The sequence below is a fragment of the Polyodon spathula genome, chromosome 11, assembly GCF_017654505.1.
Source record: "Polyodon spathula isolate WHYD16114869_AA chromosome 11, ASM1765450v1, whole genome shotgun sequence".
NCBI classification, from domain to species: domain Eukaryota; kingdom Metazoa; phylum Chordata; class Actinopteri; order Acipenseriformes; family Polyodontidae; genus Polyodon; species Polyodon spathula.
In genome coordinates, this window is record NC_054544.1 from 13474543 (window position 1) to 13489188 (window position 14646).

The 14646-nt window shown below is 35.7% G+C and overlaps 1 protein-coding gene and 1 long non-coding RNA gene across 2 annotated transcripts; one reads left to right on the forward strand and one right to left on the reverse strand.

Moving 5' to 3' along the window:
• Nucleotides 1-598: 598 nt before the first annotated feature.
• On the reverse strand, nucleotides 599-7042 carry LOC121323337. Its single transcript, XR_005951135.1, has 5 exons — nucleotides 5714-7042; nucleotides 3675-3723; nucleotides 3215-3332; nucleotides 1276-1382; nucleotides 599-766 (listed from the first exon to the last, which is right to left on the reverse strand). It is a non-coding gene; the product is annotated as an uncharacterized LOC121323337 (long non-coding RNA).
• Nucleotides 7043-7137: 95 nt separating this feature from the next.
• Nucleotides 7138-14544, forward strand: LOC121323335 (secernin-3-like). The gene is made up of 8 exons (XM_041264341.1): nucleotides 7138-7237; nucleotides 7873-8044; nucleotides 8170-8351; nucleotides 10099-10298; nucleotides 10643-10855; nucleotides 11383-11545; nucleotides 12033-12213; nucleotides 12495-14544. Exons 2-8 carry the CDS (start codon nucleotides 7874-7876, stop codon nucleotides 12648-12650), a joined length of 1266 nt encoding a protein of 421 aa, XP_041120275.1. The 5' UTR covers nucleotides 7138-7237; nucleotide 7873; the 3' UTR covers nucleotides 12651-14544.
• Nucleotides 14545-14646: the final 102 nt, after the last annotated feature.

Consider the following 14646-nt stretch of genomic DNA (forward strand, 5'->3'; position numbering starts at 1 on the left):
TGTTCTTTTTCTGTTTCCTCTTTTTCTTCCCTTTCTTTTCAAGACGATCAAGTTTCCTTATTAAAACAATACAAAAGTGTTTAAAAAAAAAAAAAAACCTGCTCAAACCACAATTCTCCTTTCTACCAAAATAATAGATGAAACAAATGGATTTTTAAAAAACACATAACAATTTTCACAATTATATTAGACACTTTCCATAGCAAGATACATTTAATAAGGACACAGTCTTATTTTAAAGCATGAAAATATAAGTAGAAGACAAAAAGTCAGCTCCACATATCTTTTAACCAAGTAGGCTGTCAAGATTCACAGCATCTATGAGACCTTCTACAAAGGTTCTGCCTAATCACCTACATTTCATCATCAATTACTTCCGATTCCTGACAATGCACACAATGTTTACCAATGCTTTGTAGTTTTAAGATAACACTTGAGAAATTCAGGAAACGCTAAAGAATATCTATTTCGAGGGATACAATCTTGCCACTTTGTGCACCCTCACCCAGCTGACACTTCACAAATCAAAGGCTTGTGTCCACAATACAAACACCACTTTGTTATACCTGGTTAAAGGGGCCACAATGGGTGCTTACTGTTTGTGTTGTGAGTCAGCATTGCCTTCTTTTTTCATTTTAAATAAGATAGCATGATAGATCAGATTAAGACAATGGGTCCTTTTCACTGCAACAAGCATTTGTCGTCATCATTACAAGTGCAGTCAAAGACGGGAAGCATTTGCCCCTGAATACACCTCTTGATCTCTCTGAAACAAAGGACACTTTTCAAAGCAAACAGATACAAAAGAAATCCAACAAGCTGTTAAGCAGCTGAGTTTCTATAGTTCATAAAAGGCAGACTTGAGCAGCTTTTCTTTTTGCTTGGTTGTAAACGATTTTAAAAATTCAACTTCAGGATCATCCTCATCTTCACTTGCAACATACTCCTTCAAAAACAAAACATGTTACACAACAAACTAACAACCAATTCAAACCACTGCACCCCAATAGATGCATCACATTTTGAATAGTTACAAAATATCTGCTGGGTGACAAAAGTGATTTATTTGCAGTAAAAATAAATATACATGGGGAAGGGAATAGAATAGCTGCAAATCTAAGACTGCTTTGCAGACTCGTTAACTATGCCCACTTGAATAAAGTTGGACGGCAGGCAGCATTGTGGTTAGGATAATTGGCCATTTCAAAGCAATCAAACTTAAATTTAGGATCTGTCACAGATAATGTTGAGTCTTGTGTTAAAACAGATTATTACCTGTGATGGATCACAAAGAGTCACATTTCTCCCCAGTACACTTTGTTTCAGTGCAAACCCACTGTTTCTCATCTCCACCATTAACTCTGAGGGGTGCACTGACGGACCTGTTAAGAAAAATCACAGTCTGAATGTATCATTGACTTCTGTCTACATTTCCACTGATTCCACAGTAGGAATTCAGTTGTGTCTTTGTTAACAAAAAGTGTGACTAAATCAACTCAATAATCTTCTGCTGAGCAAATCATAAGATATTATTCTTCAAGGAGGCAGTTAGAAGGCTCAGAATACACAATAATTGCATTTCTTGTTGCAGCACAGGAAGAGTTCTTACATACCTTCCCACTACCAACAGTGCAGAAGCAGGCTATTGTCTGAATAAACAGGTTACTACTGATGTAGTTCCTCATTGCAAAACTAGCAACACAAGGGGAAATAGCGTGCAGGGGAACTTTACAAGCAAAATATGAAGAAGAACTTTTACAAACAAAAAAAAAATATGAACGCCACTATTAACTTCAAATTCAAACGTCAATATAAAAAATCTATAATTCACCTTTGTATAACATTTCTGTTTTAAATTTAATAAAATAGGAGGATTGTAATTTTGATTTATATATATATAGACAGACACACACACAAATACACTGCGTGCATGCATCTATTTATATATCAGTTTTCATAACAAAGCTGTACATTTATTGAGTCTGACTGTCACGTGTCATCATGGCTTCAAAATGTGTAGACCTTTCTATGGCTGATAAATTTCGGATTCTGGAGGCACTATGTGAACCTGGTGCTAAACAACTGTGGGTAGCAGAAAAGTCTCAAAATCTGCTGTATCCCGCATTTTGAAAAACAGTGACAACATTTTGAGGGAGTATGACAACACAAACCAAAGCCATAAGGGCCAAAAGGATAGCAAGGTGGCCATAGTTGGTGATGCTTTGTGGCGCTGGTGTCGTCAAAAACTTATGCAAGGTGCTCGCCTCCCTGGACTGAACCCGAAAAAGAAAGCAACTCAGCTGGCAGCAGAGCAGGGAATAAGTTCAGTCCTTCAGACGGGCTTGGGCTGCTGTTCTCTCACAGACTGTTTACAACTGCTTTAGAAAGGGGCGGTTTGTGTCTGCCACAGGTAACTCTGAGCAGGTGGATATCGATGTGTTTGTCATTCCAGACAATCTGACAGCAGAGGCTTTGACCCCATAGTAGAGTTTGACAGACAGGAGGAGACGGCAGGTGAGCTCACTGATGCACAACTTTTGGAGACAGTCAGAACTGACAAGCACCAACAGGTGAAAGAACCAGAAGAGAATACTGTATCAGAAAGCGAACCTGAAGAACCTTCACTTCAAGAACAGTTGCATATAGTGAACACTTTCCACAGGGTATGCCAGAAATTGAGAGTGATTTATAGCTGAAGGTGGCAAATCGTAAAAAACAAACAACTTTGGACAATTCCTTCTTTTAAAATGATGCTTCGGCATTAAATGTAAGTACTGTATACCAAGCTTGTTTACTGTTTTTAAGGATATTGATAGTACGTTGTTGTAGTACTATGTGTACAATGCAGTACTGTGCATACTTTTTTGTTTTACACACCCATATAGTATTAGTAAACAGTTGTTCTGATATTTGGTGTGATTACAGAAGGAAGGAAACATAATTGAAAGTGGATGATATCTGTTTTTAAGCAATTCCATTTTTTGAATTTATGTTTCTGATGCTGTATCATCCTCTTGTATGATGACAGGTTTGATTGTAATATTCTAAAATGACTTGGCATTGGGCCAAGTACTGAATCTTGTGGGCCACTACATTTCATTAGGTTTACTGAAAAACCAACTAGACGCCTTACAGAACTGGTTTGTTAAAATGACCAACAATCTAAACGCAGCAGATATTATACTTAATCTCCTACGTATGTTCGGTATCATACCTGCATCATCATCTGCCACTGAGCTGGCATTGATTCCTGATAAACCAAACAGCGGACACTCTCTGTCTGTGTTCACATGTCATCATGTGTGAGATTTAATACACCGCACATTCCGCACCTACAAAATACACAGGATTCAATATTTACAAGATCATCAACATAGGATATTCACTTTATCGGGGATGGCCCTACTGTGAGAGCATAGCCTACTGGAAAATACAAATACAAAACTAGGGATGTATTTATCAGGATATTTTGTAAAAGCTGAACCCTAGCTGAAACTAAAAGTATAAAAAGATACCTGGAATTAATTATATAACAAAAATTAAAAATAATAAAATATTTCTTTAAGGCTGCACTGATACATCTCAACTACCTGTACAGCGATTGTTTTGTTTGGTCTGTTTGAAATGCTACTACAAAACATGTTCTGAACAACACAAGGGCCCTTTCATTTTACCTGAATACCAAATGGTTGATCTCAGATGTTCATGTCATCCTTTGCATATCTACATGTATGGGGAGATAAAAAATATGTTAACACTTGGAATAAAATGATTTTAAATATTCAGCAATGAATGAAGCATTACCAGAAGTATTCTTTATTTACTGAATTAAATTAATAATTAACTACATGTATATAGACAGTGGCTACAGTATCAGAAAAACAGTCATAATAGGGAACACACACACACACACACACACACTACTGCCTAAAAGCAATTATGATACACAATACATTTGTGTGTATATTTATTATTATTATTATTATTATTATTATTATTATTATTATTATTATTATTATTAATTGATTTAATTCATGCTTTTCTGTAAAGTTGATTAACATGCAGACAATTTGCTTTTTCTGTAAAGTTGATTAAAAGATGCAGACAACTTGGAAAACAACTTATTTTCTCTTGGAGTTACTTTTTGCCATTCAATTTACAATCCGACTCCCCTTCGTTCTGCAAGCAAAACGTTGTTTGGTGTAACTGATCTAGTTATTATTGACGTGATATATATATATATATATATCTTATATATAATATATATATATATATATCTATATATATATATATATATATACTAACATACACATATATAGACCTTGGTACTGTTAGACCCGTTAACTGTGGTTTATCTGGGCGGGTTGGTTGATCAATCAACTGCTGATCTCCTAAGTATCTGGGCGGGTTGGTTTGATCAATCAACTACTGATCTCCTAAGTATGTCAAGGCAAAGCTTGAGTATATATATATATATATATATATATATATATATATATATATATATATATATGATGTGTGTGTGTATATATATACACACACACACACATATTCAATATATATATGACTGTGGTATACAACATAATAATAATAATAATAATAATAATAATAATAATAATAATAATAATAATAATAATAATAATAATAATAATAATATCACTACCATTATTATACAATACTCCTTTGTAATGTCACAATTCGATCATTTACAGGCCATGTCGAAAGTGAATAGTATACCATTCTATATTGTGGCAGGACACTTCTCTAAAGCCCTGTTTACACTTGCATCGGTACGATACCAGTACAGTTTGTTTCGGTATAGAATATACCGGTACGAAACCATTGTCTGTCCTAACTCACATTTCAATACCGGTACAGTACCGATACAGTTGTGATATACCTGTTCACATTCATGTATGTTTAAATCGCCAGTGTTTGGGTTCTGAACTCGTTTCCATGACGACCGCTGTCACATCTGTTAAAAATGGATGTGCTGTTATGTAATACAGCATGTTTTGCCGTGCTGTCCATGTACATTATTTTGTTTTGGTGTTCAATCATAATTAAGAGATGGACAGAACGTGAAAAGATGACGAAAAAAAAGGCGAAAACAATTGGCCGTCTTTAAAAGCATGAGGTTGCAAAGACAGCAGGCTTTCAACACGGCTTAGGCAATGCATGTTTTTTTTGGTTTGTTTTGTTGTTTTTTTTTGGGGGGGGGGGGGTTGCTTTTTAAAGCGGCACTGATCTGCTATACGCTTTACCTCATAGTCATCATCACTAATTTTGTGCAGATTATTTGGTTACATGCTGTACTTTGGCATTTCTGGTAGCTATGATAAAGGTACGACACCGATAAGAACTCCAGTGTGGGCAGATGTTTCGGTACTGTTTCGGTATAGTACCGCAACGATACCGGTATAAAAATTCTAGTGTGAACAGGGCATAATTCACTAGCCTTAATAGCCTATATCTCAAGTCATACAGTGAAATAACAAGCACGGTATAATCGAAACAAATGTAATCTTTCTAGTGCAAACCCTTAGTTTTACTAAAATAAATAAAACCATCCACATTTTTATAACAATACACTATTTTTCCAAAGTTCTGCACATTGTACCTCTATATAATACACCAGTGAGATGGTACTGTGAAACAAGGTCTCCTATAGAGTTAGTAGTTTAGTAGAATTACGACTGCCGGCTTCACACACCTGTTATTGTACGTGTCCTGCTCTTAAAGGTACTGTTGCATTAAATCTTCATGTTTCTTCTTGTCAGATGTTAATTTTTGCTCTGCGATCAATACCTGCAAAATAAATATCTCTTTACAATAATAATTTTAGCGCTAGTGGTTCAAGCCATGGGAAGCAGTAGGAGGAATCTAAAAGCCAGAACAGGGCTGAAAAAGGGCCTCAAATTAAAATACAACAAAACCTATCTACGGTACCATGTATTGTTTTTTATTTGTTTACAGGACAAAACTTTGTTGGAAATCTACAGGTACTGCCATGAAAATTCCAGTTTCTAAAATGACATGATCAACCCAACACGGCCCTGGATTTCAGCGGAGGATTTAAGGTTTTTCATGTGCAATTCAATGTATCAATTGTTAGCCAAATTTATAGACTGCGATGCAATGCAAAATATAAACAGCAGGTGGTGCTGTCATTCAACAAACAGAACATAAGGGCATGGGATAGGTAAAACCGCTGTCTTCAAATTGTCGGTATATATTTAGATCAGGGAATCATTTGAATATCAAATTCACAAATCAAGGTGCAGTCATTGTAAATATTTGACTAAGTGCCCTCACATAATTCTATTGTCTTATCGACGAGTCTATGCGCTCAAATACTAAATATGTTTACTGATGGCACGGGAGACTATTTCTATCGGAACCAGACACTATTGTTCAGGAAAACAGTTCTTTATTTGGTATTATGTACTCATTATTAGAAGCTGAGTGACGAGATATTTTCCTATGGGTTCATTTGGATGTCCAGTTGTCATAACAAACATTGCTCCCGTTGAAACAAACAAACAGGCTATACCATATACAGTGTGTGATGTAAACACTGATCCTCACACTATGTGCAGGCCTGCATGTTTCGATATAAGAGTTATATTTATATTACATCATTTAACGCACATTTTGGTAAAGTAAAAAAAAAAAATGAAAGCTACAATTTAGGCACTCTTGTGTTGACACAATAAGGAACAAACACGCATCTCTGCGAAATACACGTTTGAATTAATTTTAATATAAAATATAACGTCTACATAGTCAATGATAAAGTAGATATACTCATTTGTTCGGTAAACACATAAAATTAACAAATGACTTCCCCATGATTGCAAACTCAGATGACAAACAATTGCTGAAAATGAAATCCACAAAATCCTTAAACAAGCAACCACATCTACCAATCGATACCTAAAAACATTGGTCTACGTATGAAAGCTTTTGCTTCCGGGTAAAACAGAACAAAACGTTATTTTTGAAACATAATAAACCATTTTATAATGTTTACACGTCGTTTTGCCATTACTAGACAAATATCATTAATAGACGAAAATGTCCGTTTTGTATCTTTTGTTTTTCTACGTTCGAACTTTAACCCCTCCGAGTTGTCCCGGAGTGGCTCCGCGTCTGTGACCCAGTTGTTTTGTGACGTAGGGTGGACGAGTCCAAAACTACTAGAAAAAGTTTTTCACGAAGTGTCCAAGCTGTACAGGTGACATTATAAAGCAGATGTTGTTATGCAGACATTTAAATGCGAATAAAGGGGGATGCGCTTTAGTGAGAGGGAACTGTGATCGATGGGCTTGCATTTGTAAAGTACTGGTATCAGGTCTTATTTACATATGCAGACTGGCGATTAGCATAGCAAAGCTTCTCTCATCAACTAGTCCGTGTCCCATCTTTTCTTTGTGATATTAATTGTGGAGCGGTGTGTATATATATATATATATATATATATATATATATATATATATATATATATATATATATATATATATATATATACAACTGCGACTTGTTTAGTGTGATTCAAGCTTTGCCTTGACATACTTAGGAGATCAGTAGTTGATTGATCAAACCAACCCGCCCAGATAAACCACAGTTTAACAGTACCAGAGAATCCACCTGGATCTGATTTGGTAGTTTTGAAGTTTTAGAGGTATTCTCAGGATAAAAGAAACGTGGTTGTTACAAGGATGATTGCAAGTGTTGTCCAATGTATAGGCTGATCAAATTAACCACTCAGTCCATATGCATTTTCTACGTGTATTGCTGAAAATCACGCAACCCCTCGATAAAATGACCTGAGTATATCTTAAAGCTCTGTTCTCCTCTGTTTAAATGAAGAATGGCAGATGCACACCTCCCACCTCGCTCTTGTGACACCTTTGTGGCTCTTCCTCCTGCAACAGTTGGAGAACGGATTATTTTTGGAAAGAATTCAGACAGGCCATGTGATGAAGTTCAAGAGGTAGTTTACTTTCCTTCTGCAAGCCATGAACCAGGAGCCAAGATTGAGGTACCCTTTGACGTACTTTTTGTTTTAGATAAACCTTTCATTATATAAAGACACGCTACTCTATATTCGATGAGCAAGTATATATTTCAATTTTTTTTTTCGTTGTTCTATTTGCATCATTTTAGTGCACCTATATAGAGATAGAGCAGGTGTCACGCACTCATGCTGTTGTACTGAGTCGACCTGCCTGGCTCTGGGGTGCAGAAATGGGGGCCAACGAGCACGGAGTCTGCATAGGCAATGAAGCTGTGTGGGGAAGGGAAGAGGCCACTGACTCCGAGGCGCTGCTTGGCATGGATCTTGTCAGGTTGGTAAAACGAGTGAAATTCTCAACAAAATAGTGCAGGTACTCATGCGCAGCCGGTACACAATACATTTTATGAGTACAAAATAAGCCTTAACAAATAACTGATAAAATATAACCAATTCATCATAAACAAAGAAGCTGAAAATACTGAAACCGTTGTACCCTTCTGCATGTATCACTCAGTCATGTACGGTAATGTAACACTTAAGTTAAATCTTAAATTTTAACAAGTATTACGCTATGCAATAACTGCTGTAGAGAGGACATTTTTTTTTCAAGATATCCTAAAAAAAGAGGGGTGTTATACAAAATGTGTATAAAGAAAACATCTGTGCTATGAACAAATGATACAAAAAAGTCTTAATTAAACAATGTGCGCAATATGGGCCGGAATACCCTCTATTTTTATGTACTAGGCACTACTCTTAACAATGTGACCTGTCCGTTTCAATGTCCATTGTATTCTCTGAAAAACTCATTTTCCAGACTCCAGGTGCTCACCACAGGGCCTGGCCATGCTACAGTGATAGCCTTGGATTAGAACACATATCCCTGTTATTTTTTACGGATTACTTATCCGACAATATATTCTGTGTACTTCTCTGTTGTGTTTCTGTGTAGATTAATTATACCATGATCTATTCTAGAAAAAGATTAGTATATTTTTAGGCAGAAACAGTAGACATCAGGTTTGTTTGTTTTTTTTAATCCCTGGCATTGTGGTTTCTTCACAATAACAAAGTGACAAATTACACATTAATATAAAGTAATCTTATTACAGTGGTTTATGTATGCCTTTACATGCAAGTGCAAACTCAGATTTAATTTAAATAAACTGTAGAAAGGGGGCATTGTACATTTACAGTCCTCATAACAGAAAATACTAGGCTCACAACAAAACAAAACTTTGATCACTGTACTTATCATTAACCTTGTAAGTTGGGCCAGTGTTTGGAAAGCGTAAAAGCATACTTGCATCTGTATCCCGATTCTAACTCGCTTGCCAAATTTGAAGCAGCACTTTACTTTGTTGATCCTGTTTTTTATGTTAATCCCTACTGTCCCACACATCACTTTCCATTTCATAAATCGGTGCAAGACAAAGCACGTTGTGATCATTATAAAATATTTATCAACTATGTAATCCATGGCTGACACTAACGTTAATTTTTGTCTTCAGATTCATGTGCAGCAATGGTCGTTCGAATATTCAGATAGTTTCTCCGAACTTAGTAATTACTCCATGCCGCTGTTTTCACATCTCGCTGCTAAAGTCTTCTCTCGTTGATCAACCAAGGAGCACTGACACAAAGCGAAATGGGCAGACATTTGTGACGCATGCCAAAATGAAATTTAATCAGAAAGAAAGCTTGACCAATCATCATGCAGTGATTATACCGATGGTCAATAGTAGCGAAGAGACAGAGAAGCAGTATTAGGAATCAGAATGCAAGCAGCATGAACTGTGCTGAATGAAAGCGCATCTGAGAAACGCTGCGTTAGTGTGAATGAACGGAATGCAAGAGTGTTGGATGAAAAGCAGATGAGAAGTCCCGGTACGAGGTACCGGCATTAAAATAAGACCCCGTACCGAGTACCGGCAGAATTTCACCCCTGGGTAAAAGTATGAAACAGTGGATATATTAATCAGGTGCTTAACTATGAGATGTCAAAAGCACTTTGCACGGTCTCACTCTCATGTTAAATGTGAAGTGTTTTTTATTTAAAATCCTTTCTCAATTTGTAGACTTGGTCTTGAAAGAGCTGACACTGCCGAGAAGGCACTAGAAGTCATCACAGAGCTTCTTGAAAGACATGGACAAGGAGGAAACTGCATGGAAGACGAATGCATCTTTACTTACCACAACAGCTTTTTAATTGCTGACCGGAAAGAGGCCTGGATTCTAGAAACATCTGGGAAGTACTGGGCAGCAGAAAAAATAGAAGGCAGGTAACAGAAGGTCACAAAAAGGCTAAAAAGAGTGATCAAGAGAACTGGGCTGTCTTACCACACTGTCAATGTGCTCAGTGAATTTCTAACCCTTTCAGTCCTGAATTAATTTTGTAGAGCTGAGGAACTGTAAAATTGTTATCATTCAAAAAGGAACTCTTACTGACCATGCATGAGAATAAGACAAAACAAATAACTGTTAAATCCACTTTTTCATTTCAGTGTATAAAAAACAACTGCCAGTTCTTCTGTTTGAGTCAACCCTTGCATCACATCTCATGACACCTAGTTTTAAAACAAATTTCTGTAATGCATTTTACTTTTGTTTTGTTTTTTTTAGATGGATTTCGCAACATTTCAAACCAGTACTCCATAACAACTAAAATCGACCGAGAACACCCAGCTATGCGGGACTATGCTAAAAGCAAAGGCTGGTGGGATTGTAAGAGAGAATTCAACTTTGCTGTTATCTATTCATACTTGAATACAGCAAGAATCGATGCATCTGGCAGCAGATACTGTAGAGGTCGCAAACTTTTAGAGACAAGTAACGGTAATAAAAATATTTAGATGAAACATGCTTTTTTAAAGTTTTAATTGCTTAGTTGAGTGGGAGTCAACATGCTGCTGCTGTCTTCTGCTTTTTGGTTGTTTTTTTTTTTGGTTGTTTTTTTTAAACTTATGACCTACTTGGCACATTCAAACATCACTAGACATTTGGAATACCAAGAGCTTTTGGTATCTAAGCACATTTCACGCAATTTTAACATGTCACGGCTGTTTTGAAATTAACCCAACCTTTCCTAAAATACATTTTGTCATGCACTTACTAAACACCACAAAGCATGCATTGTAAATGATGACGTTATGCTTTAATGAAACATGTAACATAGCTGTGTACAGTTGAATATGAACCATTCGAACAAAATGTTTTGATCAAATATAAACGGTACTCTTTCATTTTTCCCCCTCTTTCACCCTATTAGTTACATTTGTTACATTGAATATTATTTAGTTTTATGGAGAAATGATGAGTATCAACCAGGCTCCTTGAGATTTGTGCATTGTTTGTTTTAACAGGAAACATAACCGTTGAAACTATGATGGACATTCTTAGAGACAAAGAAAGTGGCATAAATATGGAAGGTGGATTTCTGACAACTGGAAGCATGGCCTCTGTTCTACCCAAGGATCCCCAGCTGCCGTGTGTTCATTACTTCACAGGGACACCTGATCCTGCAAGGTGACGTCAAATGTTGTCATTAAATATGAGCTTTAATTAGAGGCTTGCTGACAATTCATTTGACTTTTCCTTCAGTCTCTAAAAACAACTATGTCTGTTTAATGCACAGCAATTTATACTTTCATTTAGCATAGAATAAGGCCTGGGAGATCCAGTGGTTAAAAAAGGGGCTAGTTACCAAGAGGTTCCAGTTACAATCCCAGCTCAGCTGACTCACTGTGTGTGACCCTGAGCAAGTTAGTTAACCTCGTCGTGTTCCGTCCTTTGGATGCGACGTAAAAACCAAGGTCATGTTGTAAGTGACTTTGCAGCAGCAGTTGTGATGCACTGTTAACCCCCCTAGTCTCTGTAAGCCGCTTTGGATAAAAGCATCTGTTAAATGCCTTTATTATTAGTAGTATTAATAATAATAATAATAAATAAATGTCAAAATGAACATGTCAAATTGACCTTAACATTTGCTAACATCGTACGTTTGACATTATAGGTCTGTTTTCAAACCATTCATCTTTGTGCCAAACATTCAACAGCTGAAGAAAACATGCTCCCCTGCTTATGGACCAGAAGATCCAGTCAAGAAAAAGCCACGCTTTCAGTCAAAGCCAGATCGCAAGCATGAATTGTACAAGAAACACGAAGTGGCAGCTGCAATTATAGAGTCAACTAAAGTAACTACATAGCATATGCTGGCTTGGGGTGTGCAGAAATAAAAAGCATGGGGTTTTGTTGAAACAATTAATAGGAAGAGGGGAAAAAAAAGCAGAACAGTTTACTGTTGTACAAAGACTCAATTAATGTTATTGATTCCCAGTATTATAAAAACGTTATATTGGCTTTGAACAGGGGCAGAATAAGCTTGTAGTTTTTAAGCATAATGTTTTAAAATACATTTATTTTAAAGTTACAACAATGGTAAAACCGACCTCCTGTAATCTCTGTGTTTCTTTAGGAAAGAGGTGAGAATATGCTGAAGAAGATGAGAACATTGGAGAAAGAGAAAATTGCAGAAATGGAGGAGATTGCACAGAGCAGTTTGAGAGATTCTACATTAGTAGTCAATCTTTTTGCTGAAGCCATAGAGAAAGAATTGAAAGCTTATAGCTAAATTGATAAAGCACTTTTAACAGAACATAGTTTAAAAAGATACAAATAAATACTGATATACAGCAGTATTGTTTATGTAAAATGTTAAGAGAGACCAATTTTTCAAAGAAACTGCTCAACTAAATTATTTCTTGCTACCATTACAGATGTTTTATTTTGTTTGGAAGCTGCCTTTGCAAGGGCTTCAGAACAAGACGCTTTGGCTGGTAGAAAACTAACAAGAACCAGCTTTGTTGCAGGAAGGAATAGTTAAATTATGTTCTTATTTAAATTATGTTCTTAGTTTTTTTAAATCCTCAGTATTTAAAGTATTTGCATCAGATCAGGGCCTTTATTTGAATGCCATTTACTGAAATTGATTTTTAGCAAATCTTTTGTGGATGCTTTAGCAATTCTTTGTATTAACAATTTGATTTGTATGTACAACCCAGATACTCAGTATCACACATTTCACCATTTAAAATCTGTTTTATGAGAACACAATATGCATTGTGCTTTGTGCATTTCCCCAATATGCAGTCAATTATATTTATATGCATTATAGATTTGTATTTGTGCTTACAATTACAGTACCTGTGATCAGAACATACCAAAAAATGTACTTTAACAACGAACCATTGGTAAACACAGAAAATACTAGTCTTCTAATGTATTAACTTTTACAATTATTTTTCTGACTGTTTTTCACTTATTAATTTCAAAATAAATTAGAAGTATTCATTTTTTTCTTAAAAAATGCATATAAATAACAGAAGAATTCACTGCAGAATACTTTTTATTTTTTAAATAAAATCATTTAGAATTGAAACAACATGCAGGGTACAGATATCTGGGGTTTAGCAGATAACAGAAGGTTACTTGCAAGCAAAATTAAACATTCTGATATTTTTGACATGAGTTATTTGAATACTGGAAAAATAATACAAATACAACAGCATAATGTGGTTCTGTCAGTCATTCAGTTTGTGAAAAGCATACAACTTTCACCCTTTAACTAAAGAGATACTTGTTAATCTGGAAGCAGGTCATACATCGAAGTGACTTGCTGCCAGTATAACCTCGCAACAGTTTTGTCTCTTCTATTTATTAATTTATTTTTAAAAACAGCAGTTCATCTGCATGTGTGTGGAAGAGATGCATTGGCTACCTGTTTTTTTTTTTTTTATTATTATCTTTTTTTAAAAATAATTTTTAAAAATACTAAAATATTACCACTACACCCTTGGTACTGAATTATGCAAACATAAAAGTACAAATTGATGGTTTGTTTAAAATGTTTTCAGACCTACTACCTACCAGATAATACAGAAGATTAACGCTATAACTAGAACTGCTCATTTATAATAAAAAAACTATTTTATATAGCGCCTTTAAAAACAAAACAGAATAAAAAGTCAAAAAATGACTTCTATAGAAACATAAGTCGTTAAGCTAGATTTAACAGCATTAAGAGTGGCAGAATCCCTGATCTCTTTAGGAATGGTGTTCCAAAGTTTAGGGCCATAACAAAAACCTGTCGCCCCTTAGAACATAGGTGAACAGAGAGAACACATAGCAATCCAAGATCAGTTGAGCAAAGGTTGCTTGAAGGGGTGTAGACTGATAAGAGATCAGGTAAATACTGTGGAACCAAACCATGTAAAGCCTTAAAAGTAAGAAGTACAATTTTAAAATCATCACGAAACCCGACAGGCAACCAATACAGGGACTCCAGAACAGGAGTGATGATCCCTTGCATGTGGCCTTGGCAGAAGCTGCAGAGTTCTGAACATGTTGTAATTTGGACAGTGTGCTTCTGGAGACGCCTGCAAGCAGAGCGTACAATAACACTGTGTAACAAGTTATTTTTTTTTTGTTCCTGGGTAGTATAGTAAGCAGAGAGTACAATAACACTGTGTAACAAGTTATTTTTTTTTTGTTCCTGGGTAGTATACTGTAAATTTACAGTATAATCGTAAATCTCGAAAAACTACTCACTTCTAAATCTTTTGTAGTCA